Consider the following 20,330-nt stretch of genomic DNA (forward strand, 5'->3'; position numbering starts at 1 on the left):
TCTTAATATGGTCCTCAGGTGACAGTTTTCTATCTAGAACCACCCCTAGATCCCTTTCTTTGTCAGAATTCTTTAAGATTTCTCACATAATTTATAGCTTGTGTGGGGTCTATGTTCTCATATTCCACATTCCATAACATGGCATTTATTCACATTAAATTCCATTTGCCAAGTGTTGCTCCATATAATTATTTTGTCCAGGTCTTCTTGAAGGGCATGACAATCATCTAGGTTTCTTATCTTCCCTATTATCTTAGCATCATCAGCAAACATGTTCATGTAATTCTGTATTCCCACTGGTAGATTGTTTATGTAGACAATGAACATTACTGGTGCAAGAACTGAACCCTGTGGTACTCCACTCGCGACATTCCTCCAATCCGATACCTTGCCTCTGATTACGGCCCTCATTTTTCTGTCAGTTCTGAATTTTTTCATTCATGTTAGAAGCTTACCTGTCACTCCTCCAATATGTTCCAGTTTCCAGAACAACCTCTTATGGGAAACTCTGTCGAAAGCCTTTTTTAGGTCCAGATAGATGCAGTCAACCCAACCATCTCTTTCCTGTAAAATCTCTGTGGCTCGATCATAAAAACTGAGTAAGTTCGTTACACAGGATTTCCAGATCGAAAACCATACTGTCTGTCCGATATTATATCGTTTTCCTCCAGGTGTTCTACCCATTTAGTTTTAATTATTTTTTTCCAATATTTTGATTACACTTGTCAGTGATACAGGTCTATAATTAAGGGTGTCTTCCCTGCTTCCACTTTTGTAGATTGGAACTACGTTAGCCTTTTTCCACACATCAGCTACAACTCCTGTACACAGGGATGCCTGAAAGTTTTATCTTGGTGCATCATGCTTGTGTTCATCATGGAAAGGGTGCAACATGTGTTGTGTTCGGTTGGACCTCTGTGCTGTTTTCTGCGCATCATGGCCTCTGTGGCCGAGGACGTGCTTTGGGTTACCTGCTTAATACCTGCTTGATGGGGTTCTGGGAGTTCTTCTACTCCCAGTTGTCTAGGTTTCCTTTCTTCCTTCCTGTTCCAGAGTTTAGGTCTCCCGAGTCATCTGAAGGGTCCTTCGGTTTTTCAAGATGTCTTGATATTGAGTTTATGGCGGGTAGCATCTGCCTCCCGGGTCCTTCCCTCCTTTTCCTTATCTTTGGTGCGATAACTCCGGGGAGCCAACGGTGCTTCCCCCAGAAAACCAGCATTGAATGTAATGAAACGCCATTTTCTGAGTGAGACCTGGAGGCTTCCCGGCACCCTCCCTCTCTCTGGACAGTGTTGTTTTTTGCGTATTTTGACATCCAGCCTAAGAACTGAAGGGTGGATCTCTGGCGCGAGGGGTCTAGGGGCTCCCCCTTTCCCCTCCCACAGAGGGGGGAAGGGGTTTCGCAGACAGCAGCGCGGCAACGTGATGATGTCATGCTCGTTTGCTAATTTTTGTTTAGGGAGTTCTGTCCACTCGCTCAGTTTTCAATAGCAATATTTTCACCGGAATAGGGGTTTGTTTTGGGGCGCCTACCTCTCTGGGTGTCAGACCCGGTTGAAGGCAAACATAGAATACTCCCAACTACATGGATGCTTCTACAGTATAGGCATTGTTCCTTGTGCCTCTCTGCGGGGGACCAGGTTTTAGCTCGTGGTCCCCTGGTCCCCGGTAGGCAAGAACTCCATGCATATTGACTGATGCGAGAAAGCTAATATATCCATATTAGCCTAGATAGCCCCAGGAAGCCTCCAGGTCTCACCCAGAAAATGGTGTTTCATTACATTCATCACTAGTTTTTTAAGACATTAGTGCTCTCTAGAGTGGAATATTGTTGCACACTAACAGCTCCATTCAAAGCTGGAGAAAATGCTGACTAGGAGAACATGCAAAGATCCTTTACCTTTAGAATCCACTCAATAAAACATAAGTTTTTGGGACTGCCTTAAAACTTTAAATCTGTAGTCCCTGGAGTGCAGGTGAGAGAGAGACATAATAATCTACACTTGGAAAATAATAGGAGGACTGTTTCCAAATCGTCACACAGAAATAAGACCATATGAGACCAGAAGGCATGGCAGATGTGTAAAATAGCCCCACTGAAAAGCAGAGGTGCCATAGGTATGCTGAGAGAGAACTTGATCATCATCAAAGGCCCAAGACTTTTTAAACACTTCCTCCACACATACAGGACATAGCTGGCTGACCTCTTGCAGTGTTCAAATGAGAACTTGACAAGCACCTTCAAAGGATACCTAATCAACCAGGCTGTGTTTCATACATCAGGCTGCAAGAAGCCTCATCAAACAGCCTGGTGGATCAGACCAGCAACCAGGAAGCCTGGTCAAAGACCATACCACAGGGGTCATTAACCCCTGAGATCTTCAACAGGTAATAGCTAGCAACAAGAAGCCACCAAGGACCCACCTGAAAAAAGCATTTCATTACATTCAATACCGGGTTTCATATACTAGTAATTTATTTGTTAAGCTTACTTTGGGGGACTACTGCATACAATAGCTCGGTGCCATTCAATTGCTCCGAGTCCTTTCTTTTCCTTTTTCCTGTTTGCAGCATGTTTGTGTTCAGTAAGAATGAGGGGGAGCTGAAGGAGTGGGTGGTGGTTGGCAGTACAGTGCAAGATTTCCTGACAGTGAATAGTTCAAGTGTAGACCTCATATGGTACTCACATTTGATCACTAACAAGAAATTACACTTCAAGATTTTATGGAGTTCAAGTCAGCCATTTCAGGTTGGATTGAATTCATCTCCAGTGACTCCCTAGCACCTTTAATGACTCTTCATAGACTTCCTGTAAAGGTCCCAACTGAACTGGTGTAGGGAATGTGTACTACCTGACTGTCATTACCCTCCTCCAGAGAACATAGTGGATGTCTTATAGACCATCTGAAAGGCATAGCCCAGAAAAATCCATTTCATATTTACTCAATGTTGAATGTAAAAAAATTAATCTACCTTTAATGTAATTTTACTCTAAATCTGTTTTTTTCTTTTTCTTTACTTAAGGTATTATATATCAATCCAAATGCATGCAATCCTACCGGAGTGTCCTTCACTGAAGAACGACGTTGGGAGATTTATAAAATTGCCTCAGAATACAATCTCATCATTCTTGAAGATGACCCTTATTATTTTGTACAATTTGGAGATATGAAGGTAGGATATTCTCTATACAGTACTGTTGAGCATGATTTTCTAACAGAATATATTATTTTGCAAGTTATTGTAATACTACAAAATTATGAGTTATTTCAAACAAGCAGTTCAATGAGATAGCTTCAAATTTCCGATTTGTTTAACCCTTAGAACGCGCAATACATATATAGAGATGATTTCAGTAACAAAACCAGTACCGCGCAATACATTAATAGCTGTTTTTGTGTCTAGCGCTATACTTTAAACGCCCCGCGTGGGATAGGGGCAGCTATACTGCAGCCACGACTGATAGTTGGCAGGCGCCATCTAGAAAAAAAAAATCGTGGCCAACATTGATGGGTGTGAGAGCCTCAGTACTGAGCGAGCCACCAAGGCGGACACACACAGCATGAGCGCACAGCACTGCTGTTCAGCTTGTGACCACAGCATCGCCTAAGAATGTCAAAATACAGTGGTACCTTGGATTACAAGCTCCCCTAGTTACGAGTTTTTTGGGTTACGCGCAGGATTTGTTCGGAAAATTTGTATCGGAATACGAGCGTTGCCTCAGGATACGAGGGTGTTGATACGCATTCAGGCCGACCTAGCGCATGGTGGCACAGCGATTCCCGCTCAGTTTACCAGTGCCTTGTTCCCAGTGACTATCCCGCCTCAATTCTTCACCAGGATTTATTGTGTTTTGTTGGATATTTAGCCATTTGAACATAAAAGTTGTTATTATATATCTCACAATGAGTCCCAAGAAAGCCAGTGGTAAGGTTCAACCTAAGAAAATAGTTGTGAGTAGAGGCAGTAGAGGATGTCCCTTCTTCATTAAGAATATGTGTGAAGTATGGGAAGAACTGCAAGGTTTTGTTGAAAAAACTCACCCAGATAAAGCTGTAACAGGCCGTTGCATTGACCTTTTAAATGACAATGTGATGTCTTACTACAGACAAGTGTTAAAATGTAGGGAAAAACAAGTGTCTTTAAACAGATTCTTAGTAAGACAAGCAAACAGTGAGCCACAAGCAGGACCTAGTGGTATGCAGGCAAAACATGCCAGAGAGTGTACACCCGAGAAGTCCTCACTGCCTGATGTTATAATGGAAGGGGACTCCCCTTCCAAACAGTAACAGCTCTCCTCCTCCCCCCCTCCTCACCATCTTCCATACGCCAACAGCAGTCATCAGCAAGGGTACGTAATAACTTGAACATACTTTGGTAGCGTAGATTTCGATGAATTAGGTATACAATTTAGTTTGAAGTGAGGATTTTTTGGGTAGTCAGGAACAGATTAATTTATTTCCCATTATTTCTTATTGGGAAATTAGCTTCGGTTTACCAGTTTTCGGGTTATGAACCATTTCCAGGAATGGATTAAACTCTTAAACCGAGGTACCCCTGTATATATATGTACATGCTATTACTTAACGATGATAGTATTACAGAAGACCCTTGACAGTGATAAAACTGACCAGGATCCTGATAATAGCAGGATTGAGGTGATATTTAGCTCTGTGCTCCATGGAGGGAGGAGTAAGTCTGTGGGAGGGAGGGTGGTGGCATCGTCTTCTGACTCTGTGTGGGCCAACTTTAATTGATTGCACCCGCCATAGCAGCTTAGTGGTTCACTATGGTGAACACAAATGTAGATACTTATATATAACGTGTGTATAGAGTGTAATAACAGCAATAGGAGTATGTTGGGAGCCGCTATTTTGGTGAGGAGGTGCGTTGTCTGCACGACTTTTCATATTGTTTACTTGTGACCAGTATGATCTTTGGGCACCATACTAGCCTATTTGTACAGGTATGGTGAATAAAACATGTAAATACTTATATACAATGTGTGTATATAGTGTAATAACACTACAAACAGTATTGTTGAAGGAGAAATATTAGTGCGTCTGGACTTGAGGGTGGCCGCCACCAGCTGACTGTGTGTGTAGCTACGCCTTATTGTCTTTACTCACCATAAAAGCTTAGATGTACAGTTATGGTGAACAAAACATGTAGATACTTATATTTAATGTGTGTGTATAGTGAATAAAAGCAAAAACAGTATGGTGGGAGGAGTATGTTGGCAAGTGTGGAAGTGAGTGAGGGAGTGGTGGCGAGTGGCTGGCTGGCTGGTGAGTGATGGCCACTCTTCATTGCTTTTTGACTCACAATGCCAACTTAGTGGTTTGTTATGGTGAACAAAACATGCAGATACGTATATATAACATGTGTATATAGTGTAATAACAGCAAAACTATTTGTTTATTGTTTTACAAACATAATAATTGAATCACTAAAATGAACACAATAGTTTTGAGTACAGTGATGGTTCACACATTTTATTATATAAATATATCATAATACACACTATTGAATAAAATTGCTGCAAAAAAAAACAAAAAAAAAACAGAGACATTGAAGTAATTAGGTAAAAATATCTTTGTGGCAACCTCTGCCTGACAGCTCGGGCGGAGCAGACCTCATCTGACGACTGCTCTGTCAACGCCTCTTTCCTGGGTGGGGGGGAGCTCCTATGGCTCGTAGGAGCTTACTAGGCCAATATGCTAATGATAGACTTTGGCATCAGTCATGTGTATCGAGTTATTATGGCCTACCGGGGACCACGAGCCAGAACCTGGCCCCCTCTAAAGAGGTAAGGGGAACAATGGCCTATAGAAACCCCCGTGTAATTGGAAGCATTCTATGTCTGCCATCAACCGGGTTAGGCACCCAGAAAGGTAGGCATCCCAAAACAAACCCCCTTTTCTGGTGAAAATTGCAACCAAAAACCGAACGAGTGGATAGCACTCCCCAAACAAAAACGAGCAAACTAGTATGGCATCACCCGTCGTCGTGCCGCTGTCTGCGCAGCGCCCCCCTCCCTGTAGGGGGAAGGGGTAGCCCCAGACCTACCTCGCCGCCAATCCACACCCCTGTTCTTGAGGCTGATGCTATCGGCTCGGTTGTGTGCTCTGGCTCCAGTATTTTTACAGCGCTGTGCCTTGTGTGTGGCTGCTGTACTCCAGAGGTGCGAGAGCCAGGAGTTATTCTTCAGTACTTGAGCTGCATGTGCCTAGGGTTCCTTTCCCTAGGTGCCTTGTAAGTACTGCCCTTTGAGCTTGGGGTTACCTTCCACAAGTTCCTTGGGGTCTGCCTCTGTGTGTCCGTTTTCCTGCTCGGTTTCTCGGCCGCCCTTTGGGTACTTGGATGTTTTGTCTCCCTAGTTTACCTTCAGGTAAGAGGCAGTTTTTGCACTGGTAAGGGGAGCAGGGTGCTGTGCAGCTAGTTGTTACCAATCACAGCGGCCGGTTCTGTTCCTTGGGGTACGTTGTCCTCTTGCGGGGTTTTGTTTTTCTTTTTGGTTTTGCCTTGGTGGGGGGGATCTGCCCCATTTGCCACTGGTGTTTGGCCTCACCTTGATTCTTGGTGGTGTCCCCTGCTTGGTCCCCGTGAGTGTACACATCCCTGAGGTTCAGCTTTAGAGAGTTTGTTTGGTAGTTTTGGGCGCCGGTTAGCAGTACCCTGCCTGGGTTTACCTGAGTGTGAGTCCTCCTCAAGTAAACGTTCAGGACCCTGGGAATTCCCTAGGGGGCGCATGGGTCCGATAGATGTGACCTGGGGTCCCCGCTCGCTTCGTGTCATGCACGTAACACAGTGTCCTTGGACAGTACGGATGTTTTACTGCCATAATATGGTGTATGTGTTCATTATACATAGGATTAGCACATAAAAACAAATAAAATGTATATGGAACTGTGCGCAAAAAGTGAACAAAAATATATTTGCGGCAACTCGCGCACCCCGCCCCGGGCGCACGGGGAATGATGATGTCACGCGCTACCTTATGGACCCCATAGCAGCCAAAGTAAGTACAATTTCGAAATTTCGTTGCTGTACCCATATACAGGGAGGGGTTTTTGACACTTTCTGAACTAAAAAAAATTTTTTCCCGAGAATTTATTTCTTGCGTACTGGGGGGTGTCATATTTATAGGCTGTGCAGTTAAAGGGTTAAAAGTAAAGTGTTCATGGCCATTGCTACCTTTGCCTCTCTGAGGGGGCCTGGTTCTGGCCCTTGTCCCCCTGTAGGCTTAAAAGAACTCAGCAACTGTGACAGTCAAGTAGTCAAGTACAGTTGTACCTCAGCTTACGAATTTAATCCGTTCCCAGATACGGTTCGTAAGCCAAAAATTCGTAAACTGAAGTGAATTTTCCCATAAGAAATAATGTAAATTGAATTAAACTATTCCACACTTCCCAAAATATTTACTTCATATTAAATTTTATACCTAATTCACCCAAATCACTAAAGTATGTACAGGTTATTGCTTACCTTTATTGATGACTCTTGTTGGTGTATGGAAGATGGTGAGGAGGGGGGGGGGAGGAGGAGGAGAGGAGGTGTTAGTGTTTGGAAGGGAACATTTTGCCTGCATACCACTAGGACCTGCTTGTGGCTCACTGCTTGATTTTCCCTCACTAAAAACCAGTCTAGTGACACTTGTTTTCCCTATGTTGAAACACTTGTCTGAAGTAACATATCACATTGTCTTTAAAAAGGTTAACACAATGGCCTACTACAGCTTGCAATTAATAATTAATTAATGGGTGAATTAATAACTTTTCAACATCTGCAAGTGATTGTGTTCTTTGTTTTGTGACTGTTGATATACCTTTTGCCACTTTAGCACTCATAATGTCCTTTTCTTAGCAATTACAGTGCACATCATTAACATAGATTTGTTGTACTGCCTAGATAGTTCAACAACCCGTGTACAATTTTCATGTTTACGAATGATCTCTTGTTTTTCCTCTATGGTCATTCTCACATATATTTTTTTGGCTTGAACCTTACTACTAGCTTTCTTGGGACCCATGGCAAGATATATATATCAGTATCCACTCGATTTACAGCCTATATGGGGCTGTACCTTGGTCGTTATTTCCGGAGCTCCGGTATTTCCGATGTTAAGTGTCAGTAATTTTTCAAGTAACATTCAGGTATTTTTAACATTCAGATATTTTATACAGACAACCACTGGGTCCACCACTCTAATGCCTTCTACCCTGTGACATCACAGATTCACGGCACATTGTTTTGATTTGTCATGAGGCTGGACTGTTCATTCCGGGAATTTGTTGGACATATCTGCACAATCAAGGAACATCTGTGCACCATGTTGGCTCCAAATGCACTCATTGTGTCAGTGATGGCTGACTGGTGGGTGGATGGCCAGGCAGGCAGGGATGGAGAGGCTGAAATGTAGGCAGGCAGGCAGAGTGGGCAGGCGGGCAGGGAGGGAGAGGCTGAAATGTAGGCAGGCAGGCAGGGAGAGGCTGGGGAGGTAGGCAGGGAGGGAGTGGCAAGGAGGAAGGCAGGGCTTGAGAGGGAGGCAGGCAAAGGCTGGGTGGTAGGCATGGAGGGAGGGAGGCAGGCAGAGCTTGGGAGGGAGGCAAGGAGGCAGGCAAGCAGGCAGAGGCAGGAAGAGAGACAGGGAGGGAGGGAGGGAGGCAGGCAGAGCTTGGGAGGGAGGCAGGCAGGAAGAGGCAGGGAGGGAGGGAGGCAGACAGACAGGCAGGCAGATGCAGGGAGGGAGGCAGGCAGGCAGAGGCAGGGAGGGAGGGAGGCAGGCAGGCAGAGGCAGGGAGGGAGGGAGGCAGGCAGGCAGAGGCAGGGAGGGAGGGAGGCAGGCAGGCAGAGGCAGGGAGGGAGGGAGGCAGGCAGGCAGAGGCAGGGAGGGAGTGAGGCAGGCAGGCAGAGGCAGGGAGGGAGGGAGGCAGGCAGGCAGGCAGAGGCAGGGAGGGAGGGAGGCAGGGAGGGAGGGAGGCAGGCAGGCAGGCAGAGGCAGGGAGGGAGGGAGGCAGGCAGGCAGGCAGAGGCTGGGAGGGAGGGAGGCAGGTAGGCAGAGGCAGGTAGGCAGAGGCAGGGAGGGAGGCAGGCAGGCAGGCAGGCAGGCAGAGGCAGGGAGGGAGGGAGGCAGGCAGGCAGAGGCAGGGAGGGAGGGAAGCAGGCAGGCAGAGGCAGGGAGGGAGGGAGGCAGGCAGGGGCAGGGAGGGAGGGAGGCAGGCAGGCAGAGGCTGGGTGGTAGGCTGGGAGGGTGGCAGGCAGGCAGAGGCTAGGTGGTAGGCAGGGAGGGAGTGGATGGAGATGGATGGTAAGATGGAGATGGATGGTAAGATGGAGATGGATGGTAAGATGGAGATGGATGGTAAGATGGAGATGGATGGAGGGATAGATGGATTGATGGAGGGAGGGAGAGAGGGATGGAGGTGTTGAGGTTCACCTCAGGTTGTTGAGGTGAAGCAGAGCGAGAGAGTGTATGGGAAGTTTGGGGGTAGGGGGGGGGGTGTTGGTGGTGGGGGAAGGGACCGGCTCGCAATCAGATGCTTGGATGTAAGGAGGGAGGGAGGGAGGGATGGAGGGAGGAAGGAAGGGAAGGAGGGAGGAAGGGATGGAGGGAGGAAGGAAGGGAGGGATGGAGGGAGGAAGGAAGGGAAGGAGGGAGGAAGGGATGGAGGGAGGAAGGAAGGGAAGGAGGGAGGAAGGGATGGAGGGAAGGAGGGAGGGAGGGATGGTTGAATGGAGGGAGGGAGGGATGATTGGATGGAGGGAGGGAGCTGGGAAGGAGGGAAGGATGGAAGGAGGGAGGGAGGGAGGAAGTGATGGAGGGGAGAGCTGGAGGAAAGGATGGAGGGGAGGGAGAGAGGGAAGGGGGGAGGGAAGGAGGGAGGAAGGGATGGAGGTGAGTGATGGAGGGGAGTGATGAAGGGAAGGAGGAAGGGAGGGATGGAGCGATGGATGTTGAGGTGAAGCAGAGAGCGTGTGTATGGGAAGTATGGGGGGTGTGTGTGTAGGTGGTGGGGAAGGGAAGAGATAAGCCTAACACTTGACCCAGTTAACCAGATGTTTCTTTATTTAATTCTGGATGTACATCATATATATTTTTGCTTACAGATTTTGTTTAGTAATATTATTAGGATAATAAAAAGTTATAAAATACTTGTTTCATGAATGCTTTATTAGATGGAGATTCTCCAGGCTGTCTCTGGCTGGCTGGCAGTCTACTGAGCCATTTCCTAGAAGGGTCTTGGGGGGGGGGGGGGGAGGCAGAAAGTGAGGGTGTGGGGGGAGAGGTTCAGTGAGGGTGAGAGAGGGGATGAAAGGGGTAGGTGACCTCCTTGCCATGTGAGGACCCTCTGATGCCAAGACAAACCCAATATCAACCGCCAGACCGCTATATGAGGCTCTAAATACCGGTCTCCCAAACCGGTCGTTATTACCGGCAGATCGGTATAAAAGAGGCTGTTAAATTGAGTGGATACTGTAATAATAACTTTTATGTTCAAATGCCCCAAAATTCAAAAAGCACCGAAATTCTTTACAAAGAATTCAGGTGTGATTGTCACTAGGCAGGAGGCACTGGTAAACTGAGGCGCAGTCACCGTGTCACCATGAGCTAGGTCGGCCATACGTGTATCAACAAACTACATTACCCGAGGCAAAGTTCGTAACCTGATTCAGATTTTACGAAGAAATTAAGCTTGTAACCCGAAATGTTTGTAAAGAGGGGCATTCGTAAGCCGAGGTGTCACTGTAGTATGGCACTTGACCAGTGAGATAGTGTCAGGGATTCAACAGGGCTTCCCCAGAAACTGACATTTCATTACATTCAATGCTGGGTTTTGTATCATCTGCAAAAGATGATACAAAGCTCTGACTTGTATTTTTGTCTATACAGTATCTGTTACGAGAATAAGGAAAAGCAGTGGTGCAAGGACTACCTTGTGTTACAGAGCTTTTCACTGTGCTTAGACTCGATTTCATTTGATAACTGTTACTCTTAATGTTCTGTTTGACAGAAAATTTATTATCTATTGTCCTACTTTACCATTTATTAATATTAACCTTATTTTGTGGGCTATCACTTCATGGTCACATTTATCAGATCCTTTGCAAAGTCTGTGTATACTACATCTGCAATCTGTTTTTCTTCTAGTGCTTGAGTAATTTTGTTTTAGTGGTCTAGTAGTTGTAAAAGGCATGATCTTCCCGCTCTAAATCCATGTTTGCTTTGGTCATCGATTGAGGTCATCGAGGTCATCGAGGTCATCGATCTCTATAAAACTGGAATCTGATTCCAGATTGCTCTCTCAAATGCCCTGTGTTATTCTCGAATGTTTCACTGATTGTTTATCACTTGTTTCTCCTTATATACAAGAGTATGTGTGTGTTGAATGACTTGATAAATCACATAATTCACATAACATATGATAATGTTTCAATTGATTATTTGTTTACCTGGTATACACTATTACAACCATATACAGCAGCAAACAAGATATGAACATAATTTACAATGGTGTCAGGCTCTAGGTGATGACATTTGGCTTTATTGGCACCATATGGGTGAGAATATAGATTGAAAGAAAGGCATAAGCCACCAGTGTGCTGCTCACAAGCTGCTAATTCACAAAACATATGATAATGGTTCAGTTGATGATTGGTTAACTTGGTATTCCTCATTACAACTATATGGTTGTTGTTAAAGATTGGCTACCTGGAACAAAGTTCCAAGTAGCACGGGCTATGGGAACTATATGGAGTTGTGAAAACCATATGAACATCATTGATATACATATCATGTAATTATAATGGAATCGTATACAATGATGATGATGACCACATTCACCAAGTAACATTCATGATGATAACTGCATTCACATAGTAACATAACCATGAAACAATAGCAGGATTTTTTCATAGATCAAGGTAAACTCCATCACATCCACAGAGAACTATTATATCCATATTTGCATTATACATGTAAATCCCAGACAATAATTGTTTAAATTGTCATATATGATGATAACTGCATTACCCCACGAATAAACATATGACCACAACTGTTGTTTAAGTGTTAATAAAATTGAATTCCTTCTGGAAATCGTCATTAAAATTGTAGTTTCGCTTCTTTTGACATTGCAAAGATAGACTTAAAGCTTTACAAAATAGATGTTAAAACCATCAGCTTAGAATAACAAACCCACCAGTTAGTATTCAGGCAAAACAAAAACTAATGCTACAGCAGAACAGACACTGCAACTGAGATGCCCAAGGGTTACCAACATGTATTTTTTCTGCAAGAAGCCCCGTCGGCTCCCTGAAGCTATCCTACTGATATAGTGTCTTGATGCCTTGATGCAGGGAATTCACCCCGTAAGGTAGGCAAATCAATACAGACCACTGTCTGGTAGAAAATTGCGAGCTATGTCTTCAAAATAGCAAAAGAATCCCCCACAAATTGCACTACTCTCCAGTTCAGTTCTTGGCTGATGGTGCTGGAGGTTGGACGTCGACCCAGGCTGCAATATTTTTAATGAATTTTTGCCTTAATGGCCTGGAATTCTACAGGGTTTCAGGACTGCAGGCTTCTAGGGTTACCTTCCCTAGGTGTTCTGTGAGTACTGCCCTTGCCGTCAGGGTTAGCTTCCCTGGGGTGTTAGGGAATCACTCTCCTTTACAGGGCTTCCTCACTTGGGGGGATTGTCCTCGACCTTGGAGTAGGCCCAAGGCTTTTGTCTTGCGCCGGCCGTCTTGCCCTGGGTTGTGGGGTGTTTGTTGCTGGTGAGGTGCACTGTGGCTGGCACAGCCTGCATTACTATCACATGGTGGCCGATGTTTCTGGCTGCTAGTTTGCTTGTTGTGAGATTTCGGAGGTGTTTTCTTTTGTTTTCATTTCGGCATTTTTGCCTGTTGTTGCAGAGGAGGTCTGCCTAGCTCCTTATTAGGCTTAGCATAGGTTGTGGTGGGGGTCCTCCTCTGTTGCTCCCGAGGTTTCATGACTGCTACTTGCAGTTGGTTTGCCTGCTACAGAGTATACCGCCTTGGCTGGCCCCAGTGCCTGGGCATCCTGTAGATCTTGTTCACTCTATGGGCACTGGAAAACCCCTGTGGATACTTCTTCCGCACCATGGTTCTTCTGAGCTCACTCTCGCTCTGTGCAATTTTGAAAGTTGTTTGCTGCCCATGCCTCAGGGTCATTCATACTGCCTCCATCATGCTGCCTGTTGGGTCAGGGAAATCCTACTACCCGGAGTCTTACGGGACTTATTCCCCGTTTGTACTTCAGTTACTCATCCTTTATCTGATGATCTCAGGGATCAGGCAGCGGCTACTTTGCATGCTCGATTCTCCTTATTGCAATGTGCTACAATGTGCAATGTGGTTGGTTGCCTGGTTCGGGGCCCTGGAGCTGCTCCGCTCGGGTTTTAGGGACTCGAATTTGGGAGGTGTTGTTTGCTTTAGCATTGGTTCTATCCGCGCCCCTTCTTCCTTCCCAGGTGTGTGTGGTTCGCCTTGCTCTTATTCTTCCCCTCCCTTCCCATCCCCTGCTTCTGGCTCCCAAACCTCTGAGGGTTTCGGAGTCAGGGCCAGGGGGTGATGAGGCTCAGGTGGCTTCCTGGGCTGCCCCTTCCGAATCAGGTGCAGAGGTGGTTGAGTTCGATTTTCCCCTCGGGGTCTTTCGGTCCACTCAGCAGTCCACTCCCTTCTCGGAAGCTTTTCCCCCTGGACTCCGCCTTTTCTTTAAGGGTGATGGGTGTGGATGAGGGCTCTGCCCCGAGGCTTTTGTCAGGGGTTCCTGGGGCTTGGGGGGAGTCTGTTTGGAGCTATTGGGCTCCTTTTGACCCTGCTGGGGCCCTTGTGCCCTCTGGGCAAGGGTTATTGCTGCAGGGTAGGGGGTTTTTGTACCCTCCTTCCTTTTATGCTTTTGAGTTGGGTGCATCTTTCCTCAGGGTTCGTTTCCAGGTGCCTTTGGGTTCCTTGGATTCATCTCTCTGGAGGTTTCCTTCCTCTCAAATTTTCCCTGCGGAGCTTAGTGGGTCCCTTGGTGCATGCCTCCTGCAATACCAGGTTTATGCCTCTGTAATGTGTTTGAGTTTGGGTCTTCTCCCCCTTATTGGTTGTCATATGAGGTTCCAGAGTCTTCCTGACTGGCAAACTACCCCTTCTTTTCTCTTGGGGCTTGGTGTGGCTTTTGTCATACCCACACGCTTGAGTAGTAAGAGGTTTCCTCAGTGTTGCAGGTATTCTTGGGAGGGCTCACTTGAGTTCCTTCACAAGTTCATCTTCGCAACTGCACATCCTCGTGATGTGGGTCTGGGAGAGTTGCATTCCCAGGTTCCCACACTTTCGGCTGCCTTGGAGGCTGATGACCTTCGGACCCGAGGTTATTTGGCCTCGGTCTTGCACTTCTTCGGTCTTCTGGAGCTGTCTTCGGATTGACTTTTGGAGGACGTGGGGGGGAGGGGGCTTTGAGTAAGGAGCTCTCAGCTGCAGTGGTGGTTCATGTTCCTCTTTTTCCTGGTCCAGCTGTTGCTCCAGATCCTGGCTTGCTTGCAATCCTATCAGGGAAGGGTAGTTCTGGTTTCATGGTGACCGGCCCAGCTTTGGTTTCAGACGCTGCTTGCTCGGTGTCCGAACCTGAGTGTCTTTCTGCAGCTCTACCTCTACCAGCAGATCAGGCCAGTGAGGTGCTTTGCTGGTTTTATTTACTGCTCCAAACTTCACGTCTGGTCTTTCTGATGCAGGTGTATCGCCATTTCTATGGTGATCAGGTCTTTGATGGTGTTCCACCAACGGTCTTCTTCCAAGCGACAGTATGAAGTCTCTTAGTGGTTTTTCTATCAGTTCCTTTCTTTTTCTTCGCTTTCAGATCGGGTTGTTTTGACAGGAGGGTCCCTGGCAACCCTCCCTCCCACTGGTCGGTGGTTTTTTCACGTTTGTTGAAGCTTAGCTTCTGAACTGGAGTGCTATGCAGCCGGCTCGGTGAGGTCCGGGTCCCCCCCCCCCCAGACCTGGGAAGGGCTGCGTGGTCAAGTGGCATAGCAGTAGTGTGTTACATTTGGTTGTTTGCTTGTTTCCTTGAGATTGTAGGGAGTTCTACCTCTCTGTTTGGTTATTGTTGTTAGTTTCTTACCATGTGGAGTTTGTTTTCTTATGCCTACCTTTCTGGGTGCCTAATCCCGGTCGATGGCAGATAAGGAAAACCCCCGAACACAGGGGGGGTTTTCCAGGGCCATTGCTCCCTGCAACCTCTCTGAAGGGGCCAGGTTTTGGCTCATGGTTCCAGGTAGGTCTTAACTCCATAGCTAATGTCCCGGTCTAATATAACATACATTAGCCCGATAAGCTCCATGGAGCCTCCGGGGCTCACCTAGAAAATGGCGTTTCATTACATTCAATGCTAGTTTTCTTATATCTTCTAGCTTTGGCATGTTTAACACCTCTAATGTCTCCTCATAGCTCATGTTTTTCAGTTTCGGAATCCATTTGGTTGCATGTCTTTGCACCTTTTCCAGTTTGTTAATGTGCTTCTTGAGATATGAGCTCCATACAACTGCTGCAATTTTCAATTTAGTTCTCACAAATGTCATGAACAATTTCTTTAATATTTGTGTGAGTACATTTATGGTAATGGAGAGAGAAGAGTATGCTGTATGGGAAATTACAGTGAATGAAGAAGTGCAAGAAGTGGTTGAGTAGTTTAAGTGCTTGTTATGGAAATAAGAGTACAGTGAGTCAAAGAAAGAAAGTGGCTTGTGTAAAGGAAAACTCTGGTTAGAAAAAAAAAAGACAGCAAGATCCAGCCAGAGGTCTGGTAGTGTGTGTTCATGCATGTTTAGCCATGATGCTGTGTAATGTGTAAAATTCCAGTTTGGTGAATGGACAAATGGCAGTTTTTAATATCTTAATTTTTTTTTTTGTTATTCTGTGCTTTTGTCTCGGGGCTATTGTCGCCCAACCACAGGAAAGTGTAAAATAACACAATATATTTTATTCTAGGACTTTCCTCCAAGTTTTCTCAGTATGGATACCGATGGAAGAGTCTTAAGATTTGATTCCTTTTCTAAAATTTTGAGCTCTGGCCTAAGAATAGGCTATGTGACAGGACCAAAGCCACTGATTGAGAGGATTGTACTCCATGAACAAGTTTCTGTTCTACATGCTCCAGCCATGTCACAGGTGAGATTTTATTAGCTGCAGAACTTCAGGTTTTCATCAATTACCCATATATGAACACATAATGTGTGTAGCATTATTTGCTGCTTTTAATGTCTTTTCTGGGGAAGCCCCTTTGGCTCCTCGGAGCTATCAAAGCTGATATGTATATCATTAGACTTTGGCATTAGTCATGTGAATGTAGTTCTTAGGCCTACCGCGGACCATGAGCCAGAACCTGGCCCTCTCAAAGAAGCACGAGTAGCAATGGCCTATGGAAACCCCCTTGTGGTTGGAAGCATTCCAGGTCTGCCATCGACTGGGCCTGGCACCCAGAAAGGTAAGCGCCCCAAAACAAACCCCTATTCTGGTTAAGATATTGCTACTGAAAGCCAAACTAGTGGACAGAACTCCCCAGATGAAAACAAGCAAACAAGCGTGATGTCACCACGTCACCGCGCTGCTGTCTGCACCCCCCTCCTCGGGAGGGAGAAGGAAAGCCCTAGACTAGATGCAGGCTATCCACCCCGCAGTTCTGTGGCTGATGTGACTGACAATGGTCGTGTGACTCTGGCTCCTGTTTCTGTCCTACTGTGCCTTGTGGTGTTGTGCTGTTCTCTGGTGGGGTGTGAGCCAGGAATAATCTCACAAGTACTCGGGCTGCATACGCCTAGGGTCCCAATCCCTAGGTGCCCAGTAAGTACTGCCCTTGGAGCCGTCTTCCACAAGCCACCTTGGGAGCTTCCTCTGTAAGGTCTTTTGCTGCTCGGTGATTGACCGACCTTGGAGTCATCTAGGGTGTTTTCTTCACCCCTGTTTGCCTTTAGGTAGGGGTAGTATTCATCACTGGTTGGGGCACAGGGTACTGTGCAGCTAGTTGTCATCTATCATAGCGGCTGTCTGTTCTGCCCGGGCACGTTGTCCTCTTGCTTTTTTTTTTTTTTTTTTTTTTTTCCCTGGTGCGGGATCTGCCCGTTGGTTTTGGTCTCACCCTATTGTATCTTGGTGGTCCCTCGCTAGGCCCCCATGAGTGTACACATCCCAGGGGTGCAGCTTTAGTAGTTTGTTGGTAATATTGGGCGCCGGTTAGCAGTACTCTGCCTTGGCTTCCCTGAGTGTGAGTTCCATCTCAGGACCCTGGGAATTTCTGTGGATCCGATGGATGTAACACTGGGGGTCCCCCTCGCCTTGTGCGAGTTTGAAGGTTGCTCGGTCCCCTTGTTGCCGGGTGACCTTCACCGTTCATGCCTCCATCATGCTGCCTGCTGGGTCGGTGACACCTTCGACCCGGAGTCCTGGGAGTTTTGTTGCTTGTTTGTGATTCGGTACACCCAGTCCACTGATGACTCTATTCAGGTGCAGGCAGCTGAGACGTTGCATGCTTGTTTTAGGTTGCTGCAGCACAGGATTTTGGTTGCTGACCCGGAAGCCCTAAGGCTGCCCCGTTTAAGTTATAGAGACCCGGACTTGGGGGATGTTAGTCGCTTCATCTTTGGTTCAGTCTGCATCCCCTCGTCCTTTCCTCCTACTGTGATTCATTCTGTTACCCCCCCCCCCCTGCTTCCAGCTTCAAAACGTCTGAAGGTTTTGGAGTCGGTGAAGGGTTTAGTTAGTTTGGAGACTCAGGCGGTCTTGGGGGACGCCCCTTCCGGAGTGGCGACGGAAGCCTTCGTACCAGTTCCTCCTGCTGAAACGTCTGGGTCCGACCAGTAGCCCCTTTCTTCCTTCCTGCTTTTCCGGCAGCTCCGGCTTCTTCTTTTGAGGCCGGGGCTTTGGGGGATGGCTTGGCCCTGGGTCCTGTTGTGGGGGTTCCTGGGGCTGGGAAAGGGTTGACTTAGGAGCCTTGGGCCTTGATGGACCCTGCTTGGGTTTTTGTACCCTCTGAGCAGGGCTTGTTGTTACAGGGAGTGGAGTTTTTTTTTCCCCCCTCTGCATAGGAGTTAGATTAGTTGTCAGCCCCTCCCCAGGTTCCGTGTCCCTTCTGGGTTCGTTGGTCCTTCATCTGAAGGTTTTCGGCTTCCCACATCCCGCCTCGTGAGGTGCAGGAAGCCATTGCAGCTTAACTCCTGCACAACCCAGAGTACATCTCATTAATGAATCTGTCTTCATTCAAGTTTAGTTCTTTGTTTTCTTACTGGGTTTGTTATGAGGTTCCAGAGTCGTCCTGGCTTGCGGACTGCCCTGTTTTGTCTTTGGAGGCTTGGCATACGTTCTGTCAGTCCCTCACGCTGGAGTGGTTTAAGGCTCTGACGGTTTACCTGGGGGGGGAGGGGGCCAGGTTGAGCACCTCAGTGTGTGCTTGTTTGCTCCTTAACCTTTAAACCGTGCAATTCATATATATGTGCTTTCAGTGACAAAACCGAAACCGCGCATGTCATATATATATGATTTCGTGTCTAGCGCTATAATTTAAATGCCCCGCCTGGGATAGGGGCAGCTATAGTGCAGCCACGACTGATAGTTGCCAGATGTCACCTAGAAAAAAATCCAGGCCAACATTCTTGGGTGTGAGTATTGAGCGCGCCACCAAGGCTGATGCACGCAGCACGAGCTCACAGCACCGCTGTTCAGCTTGTGACCACAGCATTGCCTACAATTGCTATAATATATATGTTCATGCTATTATTTAGCGATGATAGTATTACAGAAGACCCCTGACTGTGATAAAACTGACCAGGATTCTGATAATAGCAGGATTGTGGTGATATTTAGCGCTGTGCTCCATGGAGGGAGGAGTAATGCTGTGGGAGGGAGGGTAGTAGCATCGTCTTATGACTGTGTGTGGCCAGTGAGCATAAGAAATATTGCTGGAACAACCGTGGACATCTTCAAGAGGAAACTAGATTTATTCCTCCAAGGAGTGCCGAACCAACCGGGCTGTGGTGGGTATGTGGGCCTGCAGGCCGCTCCAAGCAACAGCCTAGTGGACCAAACTCTCACAAGTCAAGCCTGGCCTCGGGCCGGGCTTGGGGAGAAGAACTCCCAGAACCCCATCAACCAGGTATCAACCAGGTATGAACCAGGCCACCTTTTATTGACTGCACTCACCATACCAGCTTAGTTGTTCGTTATGGTGATCACAAATGTAGATACTGATATATAACGTGTGTATAGAGTGTAATAACAGCAATAGCAGTAGGTTGGGAGCCGCCATTTTGGTGAGGGAGGTGCGTCGTCTGCATGACTTATCATGTTGTTTACTGGTGGCCACTATGGTCTTTGGCCACCATACCAGCTTATTTGTTCAGGTATGGTGAATAAAACAGGTAGATACTTATATATAATGTGAGTATATAGCATAATAACACCACAAACAATATTGTTGGAGGAGAAATATTAGTGCGTCTGGCCTTTAGGGCGGCCGTTACCAGCTGACTGTGTGAGTAGCTACGTGTTTGTGCCTTTACTCACCATACAAGCTTAGATGTACAGTTATGGTGAACAAAACATGTAAATACTTATATATAACGTCTGTGTATAGTGAATAAGTGAATAAATGCAAAAACAGTATTGTGGAAGGAGAATGAAGGTGAGTGAGGTGTTGTTGAGGGAGGGAGTGGCAGTGAGTGGCTGGCTGGTGTGTGGCGGTCACTCCTCGTTACATTTTGACTCACAATACCAACTTAGTGGGTTGTTATGTTGAGCAAAACATGCAGATCCTTATATATAACCTGTGTATATAGTGTAATAACAGCAAAACTATTTGTTTATTGTTTTATGAAAATAATTGAATCACTAATATGTACACCATAATTTTGAGTGCAGTGATGGTTCACACATTTTATTATATAAATATATCACAATTCACTGTATTGAATAGTATTACTGCAAAAAACTAAAAAAAAGTTAGAGACATTGAAATAATTAGGTAATAATGTACTTTTGGCAACTGCCGCCTGACAGCTCGAGCGGAGTAGACCTTGTCTGGCGAAGGTTCTGTCAACGCCCCTTTTTTGCCAGACTTCCCTACCTTATTGCAGCTAAAATATGCCACCTACGATTTTTTTGTTATTTTTTTTCCGTGATCAGGGAACAAAAATTAACACTTTTATAAGACTAATTTTTTTTTTTTTTGCGCCTATGGGTGTTAAAACCATTTGGACCCCCTAGAGGTTTGAGGGTTAAAGAGGTTGGCATAGTACAGCTTCACGTGCAGGCTCCCACCCTTTCAGCTG

General features: G+C 46.3%; 1 protein-coding gene across 8 annotated transcripts in view; it reads left to right on the forward strand.

Moving 5' to 3' along the window:
• LOC123757627 (kynurenine/alpha-aminoadipate aminotransferase, mitochondrial) overlaps positions 1-20,330 on the forward strand; it is a 279,339-nt gene that overhangs the window by 144,700 nt on the left and 114,309 nt on the right. For 6 of the 8 annotated variants that reach the window (XR_011229091.1, XM_045741458.1, XM_045741461.1 and 3 more), the window contains 2 exons: positions 3,025-3,174; positions 16,000-16,179. Coding sequence is in view for 7 of the 8 variants with exons in the window: in XM_045741458.1 (XP_045597414.1) it covers positions 3,025-3,174; positions 16,000-16,179 (330 nt within the window). In the remaining variant the exon portion in view is untranslated. The remainder of the gene's footprint in view (positions 1-3,024; positions 3,175-15,999; positions 16,180-20,330) is intronic. The other 2 variants (XM_069326946.1, XM_045741462.1) reach the window with 2 other exon arrangements.

This window comes from Procambarus clarkii, chromosome 19 (genome assembly GCF_040958095.1).
Source record: "Procambarus clarkii isolate CNS0578487 chromosome 19, FALCON_Pclarkii_2.0, whole genome shotgun sequence".
In the NCBI taxonomy this organism is placed as follows: domain Eukaryota; kingdom Metazoa; phylum Arthropoda; class Malacostraca; order Decapoda; family Cambaridae; genus Procambarus; species Procambarus clarkii.